Raw genomic sequence first — 27,450 nt, 5'->3', positions numbered from 1 at the left:
TTCCTCCGGGTGCTCCTGTTTCCTCCCACATGCCAAAGACTTGCAGGTTGATAGGTAAATTGGCCATTAGAAATTGCCCCTGGTGTAGGTGGTAGGAAAAATATAGGGACAGGTGGGGATGTGGTAGGAATATGGAATTAGTGTAGAATTAGTATAAATGTGTGGTTGATGGTTGGCACAGACTCCGTGGGCCGAAGGGCCTGTTTCAGTGCTGTATAACTAAACTAAACTAAAGTGAAATCAAGAACAATATCTCAAGAGTCATGCCTCCTGACCCCTATAAATCTTGACCTGTCACTTCTCTGTAAACATCTCCCACAGGTCACCAAAGTTTCTGTTGCTTATTGCATAAAGCACATAACTTCCAACAAAGCTGTTCTTAAACAACATCTCAGTCTCCTTTCAACAACAAAGAAAAGTCCAGCTTCTATGAAGTCTTTAGCCTTCCAATGAATCCATCTCCACATTTTAAATATAAGTCCTCAAAACTTATTCTTAACAAAAAATATAGAAACACTTTCTTAACACTTTCTTTCTGGGGTAGGTGGGACCTCTACAAAGAGGATGGTCTTCACCTGAACCAGAGGGGTACCAATATCCTGGGGGGGGAGATTTGCTAGTGCTCTTCGGGGGGGTTTAAACTAATTCAGCAGGGGAATGGGAACCTAAATTGTAGTGCCAGTGTACAGGATGTTGAGAGTAGTGAGGTCAGGGATATGGTTACAAGGACGCAAGAGGGCACTGGCAAGCAAGAACCTGGTTTAAAGTGTGTCCACTTCAATGCCAGGAGCATCCGGAATAAGGTGGGTGAGCTTGCAGCATGGGTTGGTACCTGGGATCTCGATGTAGTGGCCATTTCGGAGACATGGGTAGAGCAGGGGCAGGAACGGATGTTGCAGGTTCCGGGATTTAGATGTTTCAGTAAGAACAGAGAAGATGGTAAAAGAGGGGGGGGTGTGGCATTGTTAATCAAGGAGAGTATTACAGCGACAGAAAGGACGTTTGAGGACTCGTCTACTGAGGTAGTATGGGCCGAGGTTAGAAACAGGAGAGGTGAGGTTACCCTGTTGGGAGTCTTTTATAGACCTCCAAATAGTTCCAGAGATGTAGAGGAAAGGATAGCGACGATGATTCTCGACAGGGGCGAGAGTAACAGGGTAGTTGTTATGGGGGACTTTAACTTTCCAAATATCGACTGGAAATACTATAGTTCGAGTACTTTAGATGGGTCAGTTTTTGTCCAGTGTGTGCAGGAGGGTTTTCTGACACAGTATGTAGACAGGCCAACCAGGGGCGATGCCACATTGGATTTGGTACTGGGAAATGAACCCGGCCAGGTGTTAGATTTAGATGTAGGTGAGCACTTTGGTGATAGTGATCACAATTCGGTTAGGTTTACCTTAGCGATGGGCAGGGACAGGTATATACCGCAGGGCAAGAATTATAGCTGGGGGAAAGGAAATTATGATGCGATTAGGCAAGATTTAGGATGCGTAGGATGGGGAAGGAAACTGCAGGGGATGGGAACAATTGAAATGTGGAGCTTATTCAAGGAGCAGCTACTGCGTGTCCTTGATAAGTATGTACCTGTGAGGCAGGGAGGAAGTTGTCGAGCGAGGGAGCCGTGGTTTACTAAAGAAGTTGAGGCGCTTGTCAAGAGGAAGAAGAAGGCTTATGTTAGGATGAGACGTGAAGGCTCAGTCAGGGCGCTTGAGAGCTACAAGCTAGCCAGGAAGGATCTAAAGGGAGAGCTAAGGAGAGCAAGGAGAGGACACGAGAAGTCATTGGCGGATAGGATCAGGGAAAACCCTAAGGCTTTCTATAGGTATATCATGAATAAAAGAATGACTAGAGTTAGATTAGGGCCAATCAAGGATAGTAGTGGGAAGTTGTGTGTGGAATCAGAAGAGATAGGGGAAGTGTTAAATGAATATTTTGCGTCAGTATTTACAGTAGAGAAAGAAAATGTTGTTGAGGAGAATACTGAGATTCAGGCTACTAGGCTAGATGGGATTGAGGTTCACAAGGAGGAGGTGTTATCAATTTTGGAAAGTGTGAAAATAGATAAGTCCCCTGGGCCAGATGGGATTTACCCTAGGATTCTCTGGGAAGCTAGGGAGGAGATTGCAGATCCTTTGTCCTTGATCTTTATGTCGTCATTGTCGACAGGAATAGTGCCGGAAGACTGGAGGATAGCAAATGTTGTCCCCTTGTTCAAGAAGGGGAGTAGAGACAGCCCTGGTAATTATAGACCTGTGAGCCTTACTTCGGTTGTGGGTAAAATGTTGGAAAAGGTTATAAGAGACAGGATTTATAATCATCTTGAAAAGAATAAGTTCATTAGCGATAGTCAGCACGGTTTTGTGACGGGTAGGTCGTGCCTCACAAACCTTATTGAGTTTTTCGAGAAGGTGACCAAACAGGTGGATGAGGGTAAAGCAGTGGATGTGGTGTATATGGATTTCAGTAAGGCGTTTGATAAGGTTCCCCACGGTAGGCTATTGCAGAAAATACGGAAGTATGGGGTTGAAGGTGATTTAGAGCTTTGGATCAGAAATTGGCTAGCTGAAAGAAGACAGAGGGTGGTGGTTGATGGCAAATGTTCATCCTGGAGTTCAGTTACTAGTGGTGTACCGCAAGGATCTGTTTTGGGGCCACTGCTGTTTGTCATTTTTATAAATGACCTGGAAGAGGGTGTAGAAGGGTGGGTTAGTAAATTTGCGGATGACACTAAGGTTGGTGGAGTTGTGGATAGTGCCGAAGGATGTTGTAGGGTACAGAGGGACATAGATAGGCTGCAGAGCTGGGCTGAGAGATGGCAAATGGAGTTTAATGCGGAAAAGTGCGAGGTGATTCACTTTGGAAGGAGTAACAGGAATGCAGAGTACTGGGCTAATGGGAAGATTCTTGGTAGTGTAGATGAACAGAGAGATCTTGGTGTCCAGGTGCATAAATCCCTGAAGGTTGCTACCCAGGTTAATAGGGCTGTTAAGAAGGCATATGGTGTGTTAGCTTTTATTAGTAGGGGGATCGAGTTTCGGAGCCACGAGGTCATGCTGCAGCTGTACAAAACTCTGGTGCGACCGCACCTGGAGTATTGCGTGCAGTTCTGGTCACCGCATTATAGGAAGGATGTGGAAGCTATGGAAAGGATGCAGAGGAGATTTACTAGGATGTTGCCTGGTATGGAGGGAAGGTCTTATGAGGAAAGGCTGAGGGACTTGAGGTTGTTTTCGTTGGAGAGAAGGAGGAGGAGAGGTGACTTAATAGAGACATATAAGATAATCAGAGGGTTAGATAGGGTGGATAGTGAGCGTCTTTTTCCTCGGATGGTGATGGCAAACACGAGGGGACATAGCTTCAAGTTGAGGGGTGATAGATATAGGACAGATGTCAGAGGTAGTTTCTTTACTCAGAGAGTAGTAAGGGCGTGGAACGCCCTGCCTGCAGCAGTAGTAGATTCGCCAACTTTAAGGGCATTTAAGTGGTCATTGGATAGACATATGGATGAAAATGGAATAGTGTAGGTCAGATGGTTTCACAGGTCGGCGCAACATCGAGGGCCGAAGGGCCTGTACTGCGCTGTAATGTTCTAATTCTAATTCTAATTCTAACACTTGTCAATGTGCTATTCATATCAAATGAGGAAAGTAGACTCTGGGTCAAAGTAACAGAAGTTTACTTGCAGGGGTCTTCTTACTAGGGTAGCCACATTAACAGGCTGAGCAACACAAGGTGCAGACTCGTAACATCACATCCTGTAATGATATTTAAGGTCGATATACATAATCTACCCAGCAACAGCTTATGTACATTATGCTAAAGTAACCAGAATGTTTTACTCTGCAAGCTGTTATGATCTGGAATGCGTTGCCTGAAAGGGTGATGGAAGCAGATTCAATAATATTTATAAAGGAAAATTTTGCATGGCTATGGGGAAAGAACAAGTGAGTGGCACTCCAAAGAACAAAGAACAGTACAGCACCGGAACAGGCTATTCGGCCCTCCAGGTTTTTCAGGGAGCAGCATAGGCACGAGGGGCCAAATGACGACCACCTCTGCTGTATGAATCTTATGTTGTCAGCACAGAGATCACATTCAGTCAAGGGCAGGGTGACCTAAGTTAAATGCATTCTCCAGGGCTTGTATAGCCGGCTACCCTTCATTAGTTCATGTGCCAGAAGATGTGACATTAGTTGGTTGATGTATGCACTGACTTGATCTCCAGCTCAAACTGGCAGGATTCAAATCATCAGTTTTTTTTGTTAGGTTTGATGCTTTGTTCTTCAAAAAGTATAGTTTTTCATAGCTCAGCATGGAAGTGATAAGTTTCTCCTGTTACAATCAGATGAGAAAGAGGTCTAGGGTTTCCTTTCAGCCTTCACCTGGTCTTACCGTAACAGGGTTTAATTTTTAAACACACCGTGTTTTTAGCTCCCCCTTGGTGAATCCTTGTTCACCGCTTTCCAATTATAAGGCAAAGAAACCAGCACAACATGCTTTCTCAGGTTTAAAGAAGAAAAGTGAAATTTTACTCAACCTAAACTTGAACTCTAATTCAGTTATCACCTACGGATACACGATGCGCCCATGCTAACATGCACATGCGATACACACATGCAGATAGAGAGAGAAAAGAGCAGAAAAAAATAAAGTGGAAAAGTTTGAGGCAATATCTGAAGAGTTTTTTTGTTACTGTTCTTCGAGTTCGCTGTAGAGTCCTTGATTGGAGGTAGGTCTTTCTTTTTGTTGGGACCCAGTATTCTTCTTAAACCTTGTTCAGGGTAGGAGACTTTTCTCTCATGGTTCATGTGTCTTCAGTGGGTTTTGGAGTTCTGTAAGAAAGAGATGGGAGCAGGCAGGCAGACAGGAGGTCTTCTTCAGTCCAGGAGCATTCTGCTTTCTGTTCAAACTCTCAGTTCAAAACTCTGTGCAATTCAGAAAAAAACCCAGACTGCAAAGCAGGTTAGTCATGTGACTAACTGGTTTGACCACGTCTGTTTGTGGATTGTATTGGAGCAGGGGATAGCTCCTTTGTTCCACGCACTGTCTGTTAATATGCAAAAATGTCTTTCAAGCCAGGGGCCTGGCAACCCCTTGTCATAGGCCTTCTCTTCTTCCCAGCAACAATTTGAAATTTAATTCCATGTGGCGAAATTAATGTGCCTTATTCTTGGCAGGTGGGGGCCTGCATGACACTACTTGAAAATAAATTATGATCCCTTCTGCACTACCATTGTTTTTACTCAATCAGTTGCTTCAATTCTGTTGTAATTTCACCCAAAAAAATTAACTGGGTTTTGGATTACTGGAAACTTCAAAGAAAAATCTCCAAAATCATGCTAACGTCAAATCTTTTTTTAAAACAAAAATTTGTGGCTGTAATGTGTTTGAAGATTCTATGGTTTCAATTAAGTGAATAGTTAAGACTTAAGTCACCAATGGAATTGAGGACATTGCATGCATTTTTTTCTTGCCAAAAACCAGGATTGGAATTGGGTGATACATTGTGTTCTCCAATTCATGGTGTCACAGATGCATATTCATTACCACAAATTCCCACACAGCTTGTTTCTGACCTCAGCTGTACTGTTAGGGGTTAGGAAGCAGTGCTGAGCAGAGGTTAAGAACGTCCTTGGAATTAGAAACGCAAAATTAGATGGTAACTCAGATTTGATTCTTCGAAGTTACAGGCCCAGGAATAGGCCACCTAAATCATAGAATCATAGAAAGTTTAAGGCACAGAAAGAGGCCACTTGGTCCATCATGTCTGTGCTGGCCAAAAAATGATCCACCTATTCTAATCTCACCTTCCAGCATTTGGTTCATAGCCCTGCAGCTTACGGCACTTGAGTTGCATATCCAGACACCTTTTGAATGAGTTGAGGGTCTCTGCCTCAACTACCCTTTCAGGCAATGAGTTCCACACCCCCACCACCCTCTGGGTGAAAAGGTTTTTCCTCATCTCCCCTCTAATTTTCCTACCAATCACTTTAAATCTATGCCCCCTCGTCACTGACCTCGCTGCTAAGGTGAATAGACCCTTCACCTCCACTCTATCCAGACCCCTCAAAATTTTGTACATTTCAATCAGATCTCTCCTCAGTCTTCTCTGTTCCAAGGAGAACAACCCCAGCCTATCCAATCTTTCCTCATAGCTGCATTTTTCCAGTCCTGGCAACATCCTCGTAAATCTCCTCTGTACCTTCTCTAGTGCAATTACATCCTTACTGTAATGAGGTGACCAGAATTGCATACAGTACTCAAATTGTGGCCTAACCAATGAGTTATACAGTTCTAGCATAACTTCCCTGCTCTTATATTCTATACCTCAGCTAATAAAGGAAAGGATTCCATATGCCGCCTTCACCACCTTATCAACCTGTCCTGCTAACTTCAGGGAACTGTGGACATTTACTCCAAGGTTCCTTACTTCCTGTGCACTTCTCAATATTTCCCCATTAATCGTGTATTCCTTTGCCTTGTTTGACCTCCCCAAATGCATCACCTCACACTTCTCCAAGTTGAATTCCATTTGCCACTTTTCTGTCCATCTGACCAGACCATCAATAGCTTTCTGCAACCGACAGCGATCCGCCTCGCTGTCTACCACACGACCAATCTTTGTGTCGTTCGCAAACTTCTTGATCATGCACCCCATATTTACATCCAAATCATTAATATACACCACAAAGAGCAGGGGGCCGAGTACTGAGCCCTGCGGAACACTACTGAAAACAGCCCTCCAGTCGCTAAAAAAGCCGTCAAGAATCATCTAGCATTCTCAGCAGCAACAGCTTGCCCCTGAAAGAAATTTCTAAGGTCCTCACAGACAGCTGTAAGCAAATAAAATATTGAGGTAAAAGTGGAGAGATTAAAAAGGACTGCCAAAATCTTGGTTAAATAAATGAGTTTTGAGAAGATTTTTCAAAGGATAAAAGGGCGTTGGAGAGTCCGAGAATTTTAAGGAGGGAATTTGGGGACCCGATGGCTAGAGGCACGGCACCAACAATTTTCTTTTTCACTATTCATTCTCTGAGTCTGAGTGTCGCAAACAAGGCTGGTATTTATTGCCATCCCTAATTGCCCTGAGAAGGTGCTGTTGGGCTTCCTCCTTGAACTGCTGTCATCGATAATCTTTATAACAGTTTGACGTAACTGGGTGGCTTACTAAGCCAGTTAAGAGTCAACCGCATTGACGTGGAACAGCAGTCACATGTAGGCCAAACCCAGGTAAGAACAGCAGGTTTCCTTCCCAGAAGGATATTGGCGAACCAGCTGGATTTTTACAAAAATGCAACAGCTTTCATGATCACTTGATGTGATCACTTGAAGGCGGGCATTGTTGGGGAAGTGGAAGTAATTGTGGAATAAGTATTATCTGTGATGGAATGGATGTAGAGTCTGAGGATAAACTTAGGGATGAACAAAATGCCAAAGTTGTAAACAGTTTTAGTTGAGCCTGAGACATAGCTGGGGAGGAGAACAGAATCAGTGGTAATGGAGTGGAGGTTGTGGCAGGGGCTGAAGACAGTAGCTTCGGCCAGAGGTCGTGGTACATTTAGGTACCAATGACATAGCTAGGAAAATGGATGGGACCTGAAAAGCAAATATAGGGAGTTAGGTTGGAAGCTGAAAGGCAGGACGAGCAGAGTAGTAATCTCAGGATTGTTACTGGTGCCACGTGCTAGTGAGGCTAGAAACAGGGAGCGAGTGCAGCTGAACACGTGGCTACAGAACCGGTGTAGCAGGGAGGGATTCAGATATGTGGATCATTGGGATACCTTCTGGGGAAGGTGGGACCTGTACAAGAAGGACGGGTTGCATCTGAACTGGAGGGGCACCAATATCCTGGGCGGGAGGTTTGCAAGAGCTCTTCGGGAGGGTTTAAACTAGTTTGGCAGGGGGATGGGAACCGGAGCCACGGATCAGTGGATGGGGTAGCTGTTGAACAGGCAGATACCGAGTGCAGAGAGTCTGTGAGGAAGGTTAGACAGTTGACAGGGCAAAGTTGCAGCCAGTATGATGGGTTGAAGTGTGTCTATTTTAATGCAAGAAGTGTCAGGAATAAGGGTGATGAACTTAGAGCATGGATCAGTACTTGGAGCTACGATGTTGTGGCCATTACGGAGACGTGGATATCACAGGGGCAGGAATGGATGTTGGATGCTCCGGGGTTTAGATGTTTCAAAAGGAATAGGGAGGGAGGTAAAAGAGGTGGGGGAGTGGCATTGTTAATCAGGGATAGTATCACAGCTGCAGAAAGGGAGGTCGTCGAGGAGGGGTTGTCTACTGAGTCATTATGGGTGGAAGTCAGAAACAGGAAAGGAGCAGTCACTTTGTTGGGAGTTTTCTATAGACCCCCCAATAGCAGCAGAGACATGGAGGAATAGATTGGGAGGCAGATTTTGGAAAGGTGCAGAAGTAACAGGATTGTTGTCATGGGTGACTTCAACTTCCCTAATATTGATTGGAACCTCCTTAGTGCAAATAGTTTGGATGGAGCAGTTTTTGTCAGGTGTGTCCAGGAAGGTTTCCTGACTCAATATGTAGATAGGCCGACTAGAGGGGAGACTATGTTGGATTTGGTGCTTGGCAACGAACCAGGCCAGGTGGCAGATCTCTCGGTGGGAGAGCATTTCGGTGATAGTGATCACAACTCCCTGACCTTTACTATAGTCATGGAGAGGGACAGGAGCAGACGGGATGGGAAAATATTTAATTGGGGGAGGGGGAATTATAATGCTATTAGGCAGTAACTGGGGAGCATAAATTGAGAACAGATGTTCTCAGGGAAATGCACGACAGACATGTGGAGGTTGTTTAGGGAGCACTTGCTGCGACTGCTGGATAGGTTTGTCCCGATGAGGCAGGGAAGGGATGGTAGGGTGAAGGAACCTTGGATGACAAGAGATGTGGAACAGCTAGTCAAGAGGAAGAAGGAAGCTTACTTAAGGTTGAGGAAGCAAGGATCAGGCAGGGCTCTAGAGGGTTACAAGGTAGCCAGGAAGGAACTGAAGAATGGACTTAGGAGAGCTAGAAGGTGACATGAAAAAGTCTTGGCGGGTAGGATTAAGGAAAATCCCAAGGCGTTCTACACTTACGTGAGGAACAAGAGGATGGCCAGAGTGAGGGTAGGGCCGATCAGGGATAGTGGAGGGAACTTGTGCCTGGAGTCGGAAGAGGTAGGGGAGGTCCTAAATGAATACTTTGCTTCAGTATTCACTAGTGAGAGGGACCTGGTCGTTTGTGAGGACAGCGTGGAACAGGCTGATATGCTCAAACAGGTTGAGGTTAAGAGGGAGGATGTGCTGGAAATTTTGAATGATATGAGGACAGATAAGTCCCCGGGGCCAGACGGGATATACCCAAGGATATTACGGGAAGCAAGGGAAGAGATTGCTGCGCCTTTGGCGATGATCTTTGCGTCTTCACTGTCCACTGGAGTAGTACCGGATGATTGGAGGGTGGCAAATGTTGTTCCCTTGTTCAAGAAAGGGAATAGGATAACCCTGGGAATTATAGACCAGTCAGTCTTACATCGGTAGTGGGCAAATTATTGGAGAGGATTCTGAGAGACAGGATTTATGATTATTTGGAAAAGCATGGTTTGATTAGAGACAGTCAGCATGGCTTTGTGAGGGGCAGGTCATGCCTCACAAGCCTTATTGAATTCTTTGAAGATGTGACAAAACACATTGATGAAGGAAGAACAGTGGATGTGGTGTATATGGATTTTAGCAAGGCGTTTGATAAGGTTCCCCACATGGTAGGCTCATTCAGAAAGTAAGGAGGCATGGGATTCAGGGAAAGTTGGCTGTCTGGATACAAAATTGGCTGGCCCATAGAAGTCAAAGGGTGGTAATAGATGGAAAGTATTCAGCATGGAGCTCGGTGACCAGTGGTGTTCCACAAGGATCTGTTCTGGGACCTCTGCTCTTTGTGATTTTTATAAATGACTTGGATGAGGAAGTGGAAGGCTGGGTTAGCAAGTTTGCCGATGACACGAAGGTTGCTGGAGTTGTGGATAGTGTGGAAGGCTGTTGTAGGTTGCAATGGGACATTGACAGGATGCAGAGCTGGGCTGAGAAGTGGCAGATGGAGTTCAACCTGGAAAAGTGTGAAGTGATTCATTTTGGAAGGTCGAATTTGAATGCGGAATACAGGCTTAAAGACAGGATTCTTGGTAGTGTGGAGGAACAGAGGGATCTTGGGGGTCCATGTCCATAGATCGCTCAAAGTTGCCACCCAAGTTGATTGGGTTGTTAAGAAGGCGTATGGTGTGTTGGCTTTCATTAACAGGGGGATTGAGTTTAAGAGCCGCGAGGTTATGCTGCAGCTCTATAAGGCCCTGGTTCGACCACACTTGGAATATTGTGTTCAGTTCTGGTCGCCTCATTATAGGAAGGATGTGGAAGCTTTAGAGAGGGTGCAGAGCAGATTTACCAGGATGCTGCCTGGACTGGAGGGCATGTCCTACGAAGAAAGATTGAGGGAACTAGGGCTTTTCTCATTGGAGCGAAGAAGGATGAGAGGTGACTTGATAGAGGGGTACAAGATGATGAGAGGCAAAGCTAGAGTGGATAGTCAGAGACTTTTTCCCAGGGCGGAAAGGGCTATCACCAGGGGGCATAATTTTAAGGTGATTGGAGGAAGGTTTCGGGGAGATGTCAGAGGTAGGTTCTTTACACAGAGAGTGGTGGGTGCGTGGAATGCGCTGCCAGCGGAGGTAGTAGAAGCAGATACTTTAGGGGCATTTAAGCGACTCTTGGATAGGTACATGGATGGTAGTAGAATGAAGGGTAGGTAGTTAGTTTGATCTTAGAGTAGGTTAAAGGTTCGGCACAACATCGTGGGCCGAAGGGCCTGTACTGTGCTGTACTGTTCTATGTTCTATGATGCATCCAAGATTGGCTGTCTGACCTCATAAAGTAGTCTGACAGCACAAAGCATTCAGGCATGTAGTGGAGGGAAAGAGCTAAGTGTTATTGGCATACATGTGGAAGGTGACCGACCGTATGCCTGTGGAACTTGTTGCCAAGACCAGTGAGTAAGAGTGGAGACTAAGGACCAGTCCTCAAGAGACTTCGAAGGTGGCAATGCAGGGAAAGAAAAGGAAAGCATTTCGGAAGATGCAATGACCACATTAAATTGGTAGTAATGAAACCATGCATAGTTAGTCCCATGAAGAGATGAAGAAGGCAAAGCATTGGAGGAGGATAGTCAATTGTGTCAGTCACTGAAGGGTGGACAGGGGGGAACATGCAACACTGTCATCGTCATACAGAGAACATGGTTTGTGATTTTAGTTAAGGTCATTTTGTGCTGCGAAAAGGGTGGAAGCCAGACTGGAGTGATTCAAACAGGGAGTTAGGGAGAGGTGTCAATGGAACTGGGAGGCATTGATACATTAAAGGATATTAGAGAGGTTGTGGAGGTTAGAGATGAGGCAGTAAATGATGAGGACAGAAGGGTGGAGGGTTTTTTGAGAAAAAGAAAGCAATTTTCAAAGGAAGCAGGATAGTGTCTTGAGTATTGTCTTGGGGAAATTGGAGTATTAGGAGTTAAGTGAAAAAAGGATTGAAAAAGCAAGAGGTAGGTCTCATAGTAAGATGGAGATAAGGGAGGAACTGCACAGAGGTTGGGGTGCTCCTAGACCACCTACACCTAAGAATATGTACAGCAACTGTTAAGTCAAACACAAATCCTTTTCAGCTGAATAGAAACATAACTCCAGTCTGGCTTCCACCCTTTTCGCAGCACAAAATGACCTTAACTAAAATCACAAACCATGTTCTCTGTATGACTATGACAGTGTTGTATGTTCCCCCCCTGTCCACCCTTCAGTGACTGACACAATTGGCTATCCTCCTGGATTTTAAGGGCGGCGAGCTCAAAATGGGTTGCACCCCAAAGAGCCAGTGCAATCTCCTGCACGTCGGCTCATTTAAATAGCCGGGGAAGCCTGCTCCCGGCCCACCCCCCCCCCTCCCCCAATCACATGAAGAAGGCTGTCAGCCCCTGGCAATGGCATTAGCTGCCTGTGCGCAGGCGCTGACGCTATTTTTCAAGGACAGCCAGCCCCGCCGGCAGATTTAAATTTTTAAAGCTACACCTCCCCAAAAGTACTCAAGTAAATTTCTAATGATCCTTTCCCACCACCACCCCCCCAATAACATGTACATTAACTATTTGCCCTTCCTCCCCCTCCCCCCTCTCCAAAACACAGCTTTTAAATCTGACCACCCCACCCCCACCCAGACTGCACAAAGTTTAAAGTTCATCCCTTCCCATTATCCCCCACACCATTACGTTTATTTGACCCAGTTCCCTACTCCCCGCACTGAGAATCTTACCCCCTCCCCCTTCCCCATCTGTGTCACGCTGGCTTTCCCCAGACGGGGAATTGAAGACGTGAGAGTGATGGCTGTCACACCGAGGATCGTGGCAGGCCTGGATGATGGAAGGTAAGTTTATCCAAATGTATTCATTTTATTGATCTAAATATTGAAATTCAGGTCCTGTCGCCCAGCAGGTTCTCCCAGCTTTGGCCTCCATGGCGGGACGCTGACAGTATCTCCCCCCACCCCCCCGCCCCCGGCCCACCCCACCACGGCCACAGAGCCCAACATCGTGGATTTGGTAAAATCCAGCCCAACATGATGCCTGAACAAACAAGAGCAAGAAGATTATTTTACCTTATTTATTTTAAACAAGACTTCTCAGCTTTCAACCACAAACTTAATAGATTGTTTATTAGATTAAAGACCAGCCTGTATCTTGTTGAGAAGTGGCTCTTTCAAACAGGGCACATTGGGTGTTACTGGTCACAGTTACCTAGGATTGAAAAGTGTCTCTTTCAAAAAACAACCCCGATCTCTTCTGTATATATTGTAGCTGCCAAGGTAAGAATTACACACAGACCTTTATGGGTTTTGGAATTATGCCTGGAAAATATGTTGAGAAATATCTTCAAAATTTATAGCCCCCCACAGCATCTGTAAATACTTATTAAAGCACTCCTTCCCATTTGTGAGATTTTCATCCATTTATTATCTTAAGCTGGCTTCTAATATATCAAATCTTATTTCTTACCTGTATCACTGCTATTTCCAGATTGGATGAAATGAAAGATAATAACTTTCAATTTATGGTTTTAAAAACACTACAACAATAATTGAACAAGTTCTGACTTATTTTTCTTCTGACTGTAAATGCAATCTGGAAATGCTAAATTGGCTAGCAAAACTTGAAATGTCGATGGAAGATTAATTATGCCCAACTTCTCCCTATTTGGAAATACCACTGACAGAAATACAACTGTGCTGACAAGTTATCTTGGCAAAATAAGATGTTATCTTAATTCTGGAATGTGTGGTCACATCTGGCTGGCAGTGTGTGTTTCTGGATTGGAGAGAAGTTTGTTGATAATGGGTTAAAACATATCAGCGTATGTGCTTTTGCAAAAACTTAGCATCTAGCTACAGAAAATGCTGGAAATACACAGCAGGTCAGGCAGCATCTGTGGAGAGAGAAACAGTGAGTATTTCAGGTGTATGCCTGAAAAAAAGTTAAAATTGCATCATCAGAACTGGAAAATGGTAATAGGTGTTAAGCAAGTACAGAGGCAGAGAAAGAGGCAAGGGGAGGAAAGAACAAAAGGGAAGGTCTCTGATGATGTGGACAGCAGGAGAGATTACAAGACAAAAGGGAACAAGTAAAGCAACATAAGGTCTAAAGGAGGCATAAATGGGAGTAGCAGAATCATAACCAACAGCTGCTGTCTGAAAAATTGGGGGCATTGGTTATGATCTGAAATTGTTGAACTCAATGTTGAGTCCTGAAGGCAGTAAAGTGCCTCATCGAAAGATGAGGTGCAAACCTCAAGCTTAGGTTGAGCTTCATTGGAGCAGTATAGGAGGCTGAAGACAGAGTGGGAATGGGGCAGAGAATGAAAGTGACAGGTTACCGGAATCTCGGCGTCACGCTTGCAGACTGAACAGACATGTTACACAACGCCATCACCCAATCTGTGTAGAGGAGATCACATTATGAGCAGAACATATAGTATATCACTGTTTCACTTGGAAGAAATGTTTAGGGCCATGGATGCTGGGAAGACGGGTGGTAAAAGGGCAGGGACTGCATTGCTTCCATTTGCATGGGAAAATGTTGTGGGATGGGGACGAGATGTGGGGGTGACTGGAGAGCAGATCAGGATGTTAAGGAGGGAATGGTCCCTTCAGAATGCTGAAAGGGGAGGGAAAGATTTGTTTGGAGGAGGCGGAAATGGCACAGGATGATCCTTTGAATGTGGGGGGCTGGTGGGGTGGAAAGTGAGGACAAGGAGAACCCTATTGTGATTCTGGGAGGGAGGGAAAGGGGTGAAAGCAGAAGTGCAGGAAATGGAACGGACACAGTGCCCTGTGAACCGTGCTTTTGTATTATCTATCTATATGTTTCATAAAACTGGAGCTGGATGTCAAGTTTTAAGGAAAATGTGAACAATTTCTTGCAAATTTAGTTATTTCATTCTTTCTATAACAGACCCTAAGCATTTTGTCTATTTCTGGAGGCAAGAATCAAATAAAAATAATTTCTTTATGATGACAGTTAAAAATATAAGCAACCAGGGTGGACCTGTGGATGTCCAAGATTCCTCCCACTTTGCTTCAGATAAACCTGAAAGCCAATGTCCTAAAAGGGAGTAAAAACAAGAAATGCTGTAAATACTGAGCAGGTCTGGCAGCAGCTGTGGAGAGAGAAGCAGAGTTAACGTTTCAGGTCAGTGACCCTTCATCAGAACTGATGAAGGGTCACTGACCTGAAATGTTAACTCTGCTTCTCTCTCCACAGATGCTGCCAGACCTGCTTAGTATTTCCAACATTTCTTGTTTTTATTTCAGATTTCCAGCATCTGCAGTATTTTGCTTTTATTGTCCGAAACGGGAGGCTGGTCACAGGTGAACATGCAGCAGGAAGTTGTAACACTCTGCGCTAATGCGCTCTATTGATTTAGCTGGTTAAGTTCTTGCAGCATCCTTATACACATTTGGGATTCCTTAAGCTTTAGATCTCAGCTAATCTGGACCTAAACCTTCTGGGCTCATAGGCTGCGTCCATATGGTGAAAGAGTGCAGACTCCGTATCGAGTGGAAGTTTTTCATGTGTAAGTTTCTCAGTAGCTTTATTTGGATGTATTTTCTGTGTGTGTCAAACATGCCAAAAAATGTTGGAATCCTGCCATTTTGTTGAACAGTACATTGGGGTTCTTCAGACCACACCAGTCACAGAATAGCTCCTAATGTAACTATTACAGCTTTTGAGATGTCATCTGCTGTGGTTGAATGTACTTTCATGCATTTAAATTCTGCTTTACAAGATATTGGTTACTATAATTGGTTTATAATCTTGGGCAGAAAGTACTCGGGTAACCCAAAATATTAGAAATACAGAAACCAACAGACCAATAAATTCCATTGGAAACTAAAAGTTAATGACACTGCCTTTGACTGTGTTTTCTTGTCAGAAAGCCGCTTGACATGCCAATGCTGACCACTTTACAGTTAAGACATGCACAGAGTGCAGAAGCTGGCACTGCAAGCCAAATGGGTGTGGTGTGAGGAGAGCACGTTTATATAATTGCTTTGTAGGTTATTGTAAAGATTGGTAGAATGTTGCTTATTGCTTCAGGGCTTTCATTGAAATAGACTAAACATTTTGGTGTTTTAGATGAGTTTTTGTTGGCGATATTTAGGCCACCCTTGTACTACACTGAGTCGTATCGATGCAAATGCAAAGCCACATTTACTGTGACCACTAGTGTTGCAGTGAAGTTGAGGAAGCCAGAGATCCACATATCTATTCAAATACATATAACAATTACTCCAGAAAGGAAGAGCTTGTATTTATATAATGCCCTTGCACAACAAAGAGTATTTCACATCTATTTAATTAGTTTTGACAAACACAGCAGGAAATTTTTGTACATTAAGGTCCCACAGAAAGCAAATGAGATGAATGACCAGTTAAACTGTGTTTTATGATGTTGATTGAGGAAGGAATGTTGAAGGACTAACACTGGGAGAACAACCTGCTTCTCTCCAAATAGTATCAAGTGTTCTTTTTAAGTCCACCTATATAGGTGGACAGGGCCTCGGTTGCCGATCTTATCCAGAAGACAGCATATCTGACAATGTAGCATTTGCACAGTACTGCAAAGAAGTGGTAGCTAACACAGTTTTTGAATGAAAGTGTGTCATTTAGAAATGTGGACGAGTTTGCTTCAGTTGAAGAATTACCTTTTTTGGGTTTTCACCTTCTATACTGTACTTACTATGCAAAACCATCTCTGTACAGTCAAACATTCATGTTTCTTGCTTTGTAATTCACTTTTGGTTTGGGTCAACATCCTACAGGATGTCACATAGACTGCAAAAATTCAGTGTGCAAGCAGCGCTACACAGTCATCTTCATATAGATTCAAGGAACATAAACATGAACTATTATGGAAGAAGATGACCCATTTTTCTTAGAGTACTTTAACACCCTCTCCTCAGTATAACATTTGAATTATGTCTTCATCATCCTCACAGAAACTTAGGGGGCAGAAATTTAACATTATTATGCCAGTTCCTGCGCCCGATCTCCTGGAAGTGCACCAACAACCAAATTGAAACCCAGTGACTTATAGCAGTGCAAGTCACTCAGCTGTAATGAGCACTAGGTGCCTTGCATATGCAAATCAAGGTCATAACACCAGTTCTTGGACCCTGGTCAAAACTAGTCTGCAAATGTACCACGCATGCATCGCCAATTGTTCCACATCTTCAGTCTACCCAGTGCTACGAATAGGGACTGCTGGAGCTCCTCAAAAAACATGCAGAAAACTTTTTAATATGTTCAGCCCAGAACTGCAGGGCTGCCCTTCACTTCGCTGCCTCCCCCCACCCAGGACCTACTGGGGTGTTGGAGCTAGCCAGAATTGGTCAGGCCCCAACAGTCAAGCTTCACAAAGATGCCCAAATGGCATCTGCAGCTCATCTATTTCATTCAAATTAGGCCCATTTCGATTGGGCCTCAGAGTGACGCCTTTAGTGAGCGTTCCATTCATGCTGCTCAGCGCGAGTTGAATTTCTCCGCCATTGTTTCTGCAGAGAAATGGCCTTTGTTTCAGTATTTTAGTACTGTTATAAAGTTAGGAGTATAAACTGAGATTAGGTGACTTAAAAATATGACTATTTGTAGCAACTCTCAATGTACTGTTGTTCAAGCTGGTGCAAGAATGGAGACGAATTCTTCTGTTTAAAATCGATTTCAAGTACATAGTTTATATCCCTCTTACAACAGTATTCATGTCAGCATATTTGGGTTAGAGAGTGAAAATGCTTGATCCAAATAAAGGCATTCATCACAAACCAAATATTTAAAGTATGAGTTTAAAGAAGACGCAAATAATAAATAAATCATAAACAAGAAATTCCCATGGGGATGAGGCTTGGGACAAATTGATTACAGACTACATCAGAACTACCAAAAGGGTTCACAAGTTAGAATTTAGAAATATCCCTATTTCGTTCACTGCGTTTTAATCTTTACCATTTCCCACACTAATGAAGCGAAGCACCATCATCATGTCTTAAGTAAACAAGAGCCTGTTAGGTTTAAACACGAATTATCAGTTTAATTGTAAAAGGTCTTAGTGCAGTGTCTGTAAGTTATAATCAAACACTTTTTCTGTATTTCTGCAGCCAAGTATATGTAAGCCTTCCTCTGACAGGAAACAGGAATTAATGCTTGTTATTCTCATCCTGTGCATGTAATTTCTGCTGCAAGGAGAAAATAGACTGCTGTGTCGCTCCCTGACAAATATTATATTAATGGAGGTTTTCAGGTCATGTGTTGGAAAATTGGTAAAGTAACAACTTTTGAGTTTGAATTGTTTACATTTAGATCTTACTGAATTAATTTTATGGCAATCTGTGCAGCAGAGAAAAGTAGGGATAACTTTGTCTGAATATTTTAATCCCTGCCTTTTTCTTAATTCCCTTTTCAGAAACCCGATCCAAGGTCCATGAGAAACAATGTTGATCGAGATGATGGAGGTCTCCTGGATCCAGTAAGTTTTGCAGTGCTAAAAGTAGACTTCCTTACTCTGATCCATAGTGTGAAAGGTGTGTGACCTGTTTATAATTTTAATCACAGATGGCTTCTACCATCTACGTTTACATTAAGGGTATGACTTAGAAGTTGGCATATGCACTGCATGAATCAGCTGAAGTTTAGACTGGAAGAAACCACATCAGTCTTGTGAACAAACCAACTTGTCCACTAAATTGATTTTGCCACTTACTCAACAGTGTTGTGCATTAGTATTTTATGCATTATTTCCAAATTTTTGACACTCATTTATTAATTTATGTGCAGATATCATTTTTATTATATTCTATAGTATTCAGCTTATGAGTTTTCAGAATTCAGAAAATATTTTTCCGAAACTTGAAAACATCATCTGGATGTCCCTAAGGGCGGAGCACAGCAGGTCAGTGTGTCAGGAAAGTGATGGGATCTTGCTCCAAAGATTCCTGAAATGTTGCCTGGACTATTCTAGGGGTCAAGAGGGACAAGCTGGTTCCAATTGTAACATTCTCTGGCATCCACGGCTTACATGGTCAGATTGACAAAGTTGAAAAGCAAGTTGTCCACCTTTAGGATAGTATGCACTGTAGGCAACCCAAAACCGAGAGGAAAAGAAATGAAAAATGTCTGGGTGTCTAGCTGCCTAGAGAGCTGCAAGAATAACTTTTGTCTCGATTTTCAAGAGCTTCTATTAAAGGCTAACATCAAGTATGCTGACAGGATTATGACAGTGCTTGTATTTTCATCCTTTTTCTTTTTTCTTTAGACTGGCAATCAACACATCTATCAGCCTGTAGGTAAACAAGGTAAGAATTGAAGTATAACTTCAGAAAATTCATTGTTTTTGCTCAATAAATGTGAACAGATTTTAGAATGAAATTTTAACTGGCAGTTTCAGATTCTAGATTTCTGCTGATGCCAGAGAAACAAAACTCTTGGTAGCATCACTATGGTGTGCACGGTGTTTTGTAAAATATATACTTTCCCCTTTCAGGGCTAAATTTTATGGGCCCCCCCAGAAGAAGGGAGGCCCATGGAATTGGGGCAGACGGCCCATCGCCTCCCACCTCCCCATCGCAATGCAATTTTGTCAAGGGCGACGGCCTTCCTGCCCTTGAGGCCCTTAAGAGGCCTATTAATGTCCATTTAAGGGTCCCCGCCGCCGCTGGGATTGGCGGTGGGGTTGGGGGGGGCGGGGGGAGGCTGCTCTGTGGGCAATCTGTAGCCTGCGGCAGGCCCCCGCCAGCAAACAAAACACCTTCCTGTACCCCCTCCCTCTTTAATCGAAGCCCACCCTTCTATTGCCAGGGCCTTCCAGACTGGTCCCGGCAACCTCACCTTACTTACCTGACGTCTGGTCTTCCAGCGCTGGGCCTGGGTCCAAGGCCTCTGCAGTACCGGCAGTGGTCACTGCTCCCAGTGGAGCTGTTGAGCTGCCAGATCTCTGATTGGCTGTTAGCTCCTGGAGGCAGGATCCTCATCTTTAAGAGATGGGGATCTCTGTGCCGAGCTGTTGATTGGCCCGGCGCCATAGAATCGCTCCGGTGGGGGGTGGGGGGGCTCCCGCTGGCTGAGACAGGAGTCCCCCTGCCTTTTCAGCCCAGCGCCGGGAGCCTTGCCATAGGCACAATATTCAGCCCTCAAACCTTTCATGCAGCACAAAAGGAGCAAACACATAGGAGAAAAGTTATGCTGGCGGGAGGGGTCTCAACATCGGGGGAAACCGAAGCTGAGATCCCCGCATCACCTCTTTTCTAGAAGGCCCGCTGAATTTAGTGTCAATCAGGCACTTAAGCGGACAGCAGTGGTCCTTCCATAGGATTTGGGACCCCGTTGCCGGAGACCTGCTGGCCAATCAGAGGCTGGCTGATGCAGCGCCACTTCAGAAGCGGTGGCTGCTGCTGGAGTTGACCATTTTGCAGGCCAAGGAGCGTCGCTGGAGACAGGCCTCCGGTAGGCCAGGGCGGGAGAGGTCTCGCGTGGTGGGGTGGTTATGGGGGCGGGGGAGAGGGGTCGGCAGCAAGGGCAGTGAGGTGACCCTCAGTGGGGGCACACCCCCTTCCTGATACCGGGTTCCTCGTTCAGGCACTAAATACCTTTGAACGAGGGCCCCCCACCCCCAACCAACCCGCAGAGCCGGGAAGCAGCCCATACGGTTTTTCCTACTGTGCTTCCCCTGCAGCGACAGGGACGCCTGCCACATGAGTAATTGCGGCTGTGGCAGAAAGAAGCCCTGAATTGGGGGTTAGTTGCTCAGTTAAGGGCCTCAATTTGCAGTGGGGCAGGAAGGCTGTTCACAGGCCTTCCCGCCCTGAACTAAATTTCGGCAGAGACGGGATGGTGGCAGGAACCCCACCATCCCACCACCATCCCACCTGATTTTATGCTCTACCCGCCTCCAAAACTGCTGCGGGGGGAGCATAAAATTCCACCCATAGTCTTCAGTAACAACTATGATTTTTTTTTAAATATAAGCAGCCACAGCCAGGTGTCCCAAATGATGCGTCAGAGTAAAGAGACTTAATGTGTTATAGAAAAATTCTGAAAGTGAGGGAAAACACTCAGATGTTGTGATTAACATAACATATGAAGTCGCAGGATTACTTCCAGTGCCACATGCTAGAGCAGTAAGGGAGACAATTGGCTATGTTAACACATGGCTTGAGTGACAATATTCAAAAGAGAGTTCAAGATCTCCAGATCATTCCGAGGCAGGAGAAAGTTATTCAGATGAAATGTGCTTCCACCAACCTAAATTGGTACTGATGTCCTTGCAGACAGATTAAATTGAGCAGTTCAACATGGGAAGGAGAGGCAAATAGTAGGTAGGTAGGTAACATCGAAGGGGGAGGGACAAAGTTACGGTGGTAGAAATGGGAGGTTGGACAGAAGTTAAGCACGTGCAGGAGAACGGAAACACGGAAAGCACAAGCTATCTTCATTCCAATTCTAGACTTATTGCAGACACAAATCCATCCAGAATAGGGGTGCATGGCAACAAGAAGGCAGATGGAGTATAATGTAGGGAAGTGAGAAGTTATTCACTTCGGTTGTAAGAATAGTAAAGCAGAATTTTTTTTGAAAGGTGTGAAACTTGTAAATGTTGATGTTCAAAGAGACTTGGGCGTGCTTGTACAAGAAATGGGGAAAGTTAGCATGCAGGTACAGCAAGCAATTGGGAAGACAAATGGCATGTTGACCTTTATTGCAAGTGGATTGGAGTACAGGAATAAAGAAGTTTTGCTACAATTGTACAGGGTTTTGGTGAGACCACATCTGGACTACTGTGTGCAATTTTGGTCTCCACATTTAAGAAAGGATATGCTTGCATTGGAGGCAGTACAGTGAAGGTTTACTAAATTGGACCCTGAAATGAGGGGGTTGTCCTGTGATCAAAGGCTGAGTAAATTGTGCCTATATTCTCTGGAGTTTAGAAGAATGAGAGGTGATCTCATTGAAACTTACAAGATTTTGAAGGGGCTGGATAGGGTAAACACTGAGAGATTGTTTCTGCGGGTCGAGGAATCTAAGACCGGGAGCAAAGTCTCAGGACAAGAGGCTGATCATTTAGGACTGAGATGAGGAGAAATTACTCCATTCAAAGGGTTGTGAATGCTCCATCATTGAATACATTTAAGGCTGGGATAGACAGATTTTTGGTCTGTCAGGGAATCAAGGGATATGGCAAGCGGTCAGGAAAGTGGAGTTGAATCCTCAGATCAGCCATGATCGTATTGAATGGTGGAGCAGGCTCGATGGGCCATCTGGTCTGTTCCTGCTCCGATTTCTTGTGCGATGAGGTTAACTAGGTACAAATTGAAGAAAAATACTGCAGATGTTGGAAATCTGAAATAAAAACAAGAAATGCTGGAAATACTCAGCAGGTCTGGCAGCATCTGTGGAGAGAGAAGCAGAGTTAATGTTTCATGTCGGTGACCCTTCTTCAGAACTGATGAAGGGTCACTGACCTGAAACGTTAACTCTGCTTCACGCTCCAGGTGCTGCCAGACCTGCTGAGTATTTCCAGCATTTCTTGTAGGTATAAATTGACACTGCTTTATGGCCCTTTATGTAACTAACCCCAAGTGCATTCCTACCTTCGAGAAAATGTTCAAAATTGAAGTTGAACTCGCCATCAAATGCCATGTTGGCCTTTATTGCAAGGGGATTGGCGTACAGGAATAAAGAAATCTTGCCACAATTGTACAGGGTTTTGGTGAGTGTGGTCAGAATCATTTCCAAAGCAGCTGGACTCCTTATAAGGGGTGTATTGATTACTAGGTGACTCAAAGAGTTACTGCTCCAATTTCTAACTGCCTATTTGTAGGATCCCCACACTCCAAACTTTCCACCTCAACAATGTCTGTTGGTAGAGAGTTTTGAACAGCTTGTTCCTGCCTCTGAACTTGTCCCAACGACTTAGAAATCTTAAACTTTCCTTTCAATATTGTCAATCAAGCCACATGTTGACTCTAAGCTTACTAGAGGTCAGGTCCATTCCAGCAGGATGAAGGAACAGAAGGAAGAATTATGTTGGAATCCCATAGGCTACATTGCTTGTTTTTACAGCTGGTTCTAAAGTGGCTGTGCAAGTAAGTTTATTTTCTGTTCTTTAGGCCCAACTAGTTTTGTGAGAGGATGAAATAAGGAAACAGTGGGTGAGCGTATGTAGAATGCTTAGTTTTATAGGGTTGAATTTCCAGGCCTCCCAACTGCTGGAAGGTGGGTGGTAGCAACCTGAATTTGGAGTGTTAACATCATATCGCCTCATTCCCACCATCTCGGTGTCTTTGCCATTTTGCTGGGGTCCTCTGAGTAGGCATCCCAAGCAGCTGCCTGAAGAGGGCACCTAGCTGATTAAAATATTTAATTCAGTGTTCTGTGACGTCAGTCGGAACACACTGCCATTTTTGTGCTGAATGTGTGCCATGCATTCTCCAGCTTGTATCAACTTTCGATAGGTAGGAGGATACAAAGAGTCTGCAAAGGGATATAGATAGGTTAAGTGAGAGGCTAGAAATTTGGCAGATGGAGTATAATATGGGAAAATGTGAGGTTGTCCACATTGGCAGAAAGAATAGAAAAGCAGAATATTATTTAAATGGAGAGAGACTGCAGAATTCTGTGGTGCAGAGGGACCTGGGTGTCTTTGTACATGAATCACAAAAGGTCAGCATGCAGTACAAGACATAATTAGGAATGCAAATGGAATGTTGGCTTTTATTGCAAGGGGAATAAGTATAAAAGTAGGGAAGTCTTGTTGCAACTATACAGGGCATTGGTGAGACCGCACCTAGAGCACTGTGTATAGTTTTGGTCACCTTATTTAAGGAGGGACATTCTTGAATTGGAGGCAGTTCAGAGAAGGTTCACTAGGCTGATTCCTGGGCTGCTGCCATTCTACACCCCACCCCAAGAACCTAATTACCTTTGCATCCAGAGGCTGGCCAGGCAGCCTGATATTGCACCAGCCTAGGGAGCCAGTGGTCTAACCGGAGGTACTCGATTTCTGGCGACAGCCCGCTAGCCCAATGCTAATGAGCCTAGGTACTCAAAATTGACCGGGCCTCCCGCAGCGGCTATCGAGCTGCCAGCTAGTGCATTCCGCTGGTCAAGCGCCCAAAATCCACTCTGGGAGAAAGTCCATCCAACATTTTGTAAAAGTATTTCTGACTGAGTATCCATCATCTCGATTTTTAGGGCGGCACAGTGGCGCAGTGGTTAGCACCGCAGCCTCACAGCTCCAGGGACCCGGGTTCGATTTCTGGTACTGCCTGTGTGGAGTTTGCAAGTTCTCCCTGTGCCTGCGTGGGTTTTCTCCGGGTGCTCCGGTTTCCTCCCACAAGCCAAAAGACTTGCAGGTTGATAGGTAAATTGGCCATTATAAATTGTCACTAGTATAAGTAGGTGGTAGGGAAATATAGGAACAGGTGGGGATGTTTGGTAGGAATACGGGATTAGTGTAGGATTAGTATAAATGGGTGGTTGATGTTCGGCACAGACTCGGTGGGCCGAAGGGCCTGTTTCAGTGCTGTATCTCTAATCTAATCTAATCTTGCAGAGATGTACTATTTCCAGGCTATCATAACAATCAATGAAATCAGGGTTTTATTCTATTTTACTCTTTTTTCCAATAGAACATGCAGCACCACCAAAGAAGCCGCCTCGACCAGGTGCCCCTAGCCATGGAGGAAGCATTGCCAGCCTGAACAGTCCAATTGACAGTTACAATGAAGGAGTTAAGGTTAGCATTTGTATGAAAGCCTACACCATTAATCAATGAACCACCTGTCAGAAATAATAATATGCATCTTTCATTTGAGACAGTCGTTTGAGTAAGAGCTGATTGTTTTGAAGGTTGCAGCTGAATCCTTATAAATGCTTCCATAGTATGGAGCCAAATGGTTTTCTAACCACTACAATTCTATATATTTTTCACTAAAAACAGAAAATGCTCGAATCATACAATAGGTTGGTGAGAAGCAGGAAGAAGAAAATTGATTGACATAATTGTCCCTCCAGACTGTTGTATAATTTACTAAAATACCTCTTTGTCTATTTTTAAATTCTGTGTATTATTTCTAAGTCTCTGTATTCATAACACTTTCTACAGACAACACCAGTATAGAAAAAAAAGAGTTGCATTTATATACCGCCTTTCACAAACACCGGGCGTCTCAAAATGCTTTACAGCCAATGAAGTACCTTTGAAGTGTAGTAGCTATTGTAATGTAGGAAATGCGGCAGCCAATTTGCGCACATCAAGCTCCCACAAACAACAGTGTGTCAATGATCAGATAACTTGTTTTTGTGATGTTGATTGAGGGATAAATATTGGCCAGGACACTGCGGATAACACCACCTCTGCTCTTCGAAATAGTGCCATGGAACCTTTTTCTTCCACCAGACAGGACCTCAGTTTAATGTTTCATCCAAAAGACAGCGCCTCCAACAGTGCAGCTCCCCCTCAGCCTTGCACAGGAGTGTCAGCTTGGATTTTAGTGCTCAAGTCCCGGTGTGGTGTTGGCCTGCGAATGAATACTAGCATGTGATGAGTAGATTGACTTCATTCCCCAACTCCACTAAATTCTCAGTTAAACAGTGGGGAGTTGTTAAGCAAATTGGCACTTTTGGTTACTGCATGCAAGTAGCCTAACAAAGCCTTGATAGTGTGAAAAGGAGGGAAAATAAAGGGATCTTGTACACATGAAAAAACGGAAAGATCTTTTCCGGCACCCCATGGTGAAAGAGCTGAAGCTCTTTCTCTCCCCATATTATCTGACAATATATAGTGCCATAAACTGTTAACTTATGTTCTTTTCTTGCCAGTGTTATTTTCTCCTTTCCTGAAGGTGCTGATCGCTTGCTGGCATGTGATTCCTGGGTGCCAATTGGCCTCTGATATGTTGCCATTATTCATTTGTGAACCTTGACAATTGTCAAGCTATTTTTACCTCAGGGTGCATCAAGGCCAAGTCTAATCCTGGATTAACCATTCACTGAATCGTCAGAGAAAATCACACTTCTTTTAAATCATCTATTTAATTTTACAGGAAACGAACTTTCTAATGCTACCCCTGAAGGACTGGGTTGTCTTGGGCTGCTGCATGTGCTACTATTTTAATGATTTACTTAAATAAGGTGGAAGCAGATAATAATGAATTGTTTCATCATTCCTCGGTATTGTAAAGGGAGGTATATAAACAGTTATTAGTGTCTTTCAGTCACCCTATTTTCAATTATTGAACTGCTAATTAAAGGCTCAACACCATCCAGGACAAAATCCAGGATTGGCATACCATCCACCACCTTAAGCATTCACTCCCTCCACGACCAGCCTACAGTGGCAACAGTGTGTACTATAGACAAGATGCACTGCAAAAACTTGCTAAGCCTCCTTCGACGGCATCTTCCAAACCCACAACGTCGACCACCTAGATGGACAAAGGCAGTAGTTGCATGGGAACACCACCACCTGATAGTTCCCCTCCAAGTCACACATCATCCTGACTTGGAACTATATCGCCATTCCTTCACTGTCACTGGGTCAAAATCCTGGAACTCCCTCCCTTAAAGCACTGTGGATATACCTACACCACTTGGACTACAGTGGTTCAGGTAGATGGCTCACCACCACCTTCTGAAGGGCAGTTAGGGATGGGAACAAATCTAGTCTTGTCAGCGACACTCACATCCCACAAAAGAATAAAAAAATGCCGAACAATATAACAAACAGGACCATGGTTCAGTGTTTCAGAATACAGCTGTGCCAATAATCAAGAACAATGTCCAGCAGTTATTTTCACTTTTTTTTTATTCGTTCATGGGATGTGGACATCACTGACTAGGCCAGCATTTATTGCCCATCCCTAATTGCCCTTGAGAAGGTGGTGGTGAGCCATCTTCTTGAACCGCTGCAGTCCATGTAGGGTAGGTATACCCACAGTGCTGTTAGGAAGGGAGTTCCATGATTTTGACCCAGCGACAGTGAAGGAACGGTGACATAGTTCCAAGTCAGGATGGTGTGTGGCTTGGAGGGGAACTTGCAGGTGGTGGTGTTCCCATGCATCTGCTGCCCTTGTCCTTCTTGGTGGTAGAGCTGTCTAAGGATCCTTGGTGCATTGCTACAGTACATCTTGTAGATGGTACACACTGCTGCCACTGTGCATCGGTGGTGCAGGGAGTGAATGTTTGTGGATGGCATGCCAATCAAGCGAGCTGCTTTGTCCTGGATGGTGTCGTGCTTCCTGAGTCTTGTTGGAGCTGCACCCATCCAGGCAAGTGGAGAGTATTCCATTACACTCCTGACTTGTGCCTTGTAGATGGTGGACAGGTACTGGGGAGTCAGGAGGTGAGTTACTCACCACAGGATTCCTAGCCTCTGACCTGCTCTTGTAGACATGGTATTTATGTGGCTACTCCAGTTCAGTTTCTGGTCAATGGTAGCCCCTAGGATGTTGATAGTGGGGTATTCAGTGATTGTAATGCCATGAAGGTCAAGGGGAGATGGTTAGATTCTCTCTTGTTGGAGATGGTCATTGCCTGGCACTTGTGTGGCGCGAATGTTACTTGCCGCCTACCAGCCCAAGCCTGGATGTTGTCCAGGTCTTGCTGCATTTCTACACGGACTGCTTCAGTATGAGAAGTTGCGAATGGTGCTAAACATTGTGCAATCATCAGCGAACATACCCAGTTCTGACCTTGTGATTAAAGGAAGGTCATTAATGAAGCAGCTGAAGATGGTTGGGCCTAGGATACTACCCTGAGGAACTATTGCAGTGATATCCTGGGACTGAGATGATTGACCTCGAA

The 27,450-nt window shown here is 44.4% G+C and overlaps 1 protein-coding gene across 5 annotated transcripts in view; it reads left to right on the top strand.

Annotated features, from left to right (window-relative positions):
* The window catches only part of LOC137369804 (focal adhesion kinase 1), a 717,355-nt gene that overhangs the window by 659,943 nt on the left and 29,962 nt on the right, over positions 1-27,450 (top strand). For all 5 annotated transcript variants that reach the window (XM_068031302.1, XM_068031301.1, XM_068031300.1 and 2 more), the window contains 3 exons: positions 18,056-18,118; positions 18,905-18,944; positions 24,276-24,382. In XM_068031302.1, coding sequence (XP_067887403.1) covers positions 18,056-18,118; positions 18,905-18,944; positions 24,276-24,382 — 210 coding nt within the window. The remainder of the gene's footprint in view (positions 1-18,055; positions 18,119-18,904; positions 18,945-24,275; positions 24,383-27,450) is intronic.

This window comes from Heterodontus francisci, chromosome 5 (genome assembly GCF_036365525.1).
Source record: "Heterodontus francisci isolate sHetFra1 chromosome 5, sHetFra1.hap1, whole genome shotgun sequence".
Classification (NCBI taxonomy): Eukaryota; Metazoa; Chordata; class Chondrichthyes; order Heterodontiformes; family Heterodontidae; genus Heterodontus; species Heterodontus francisci.
Note: the sequence above shows the minus strand (reverse complement) of the source record. Positions and strands in the feature narration are given on the sequence as shown.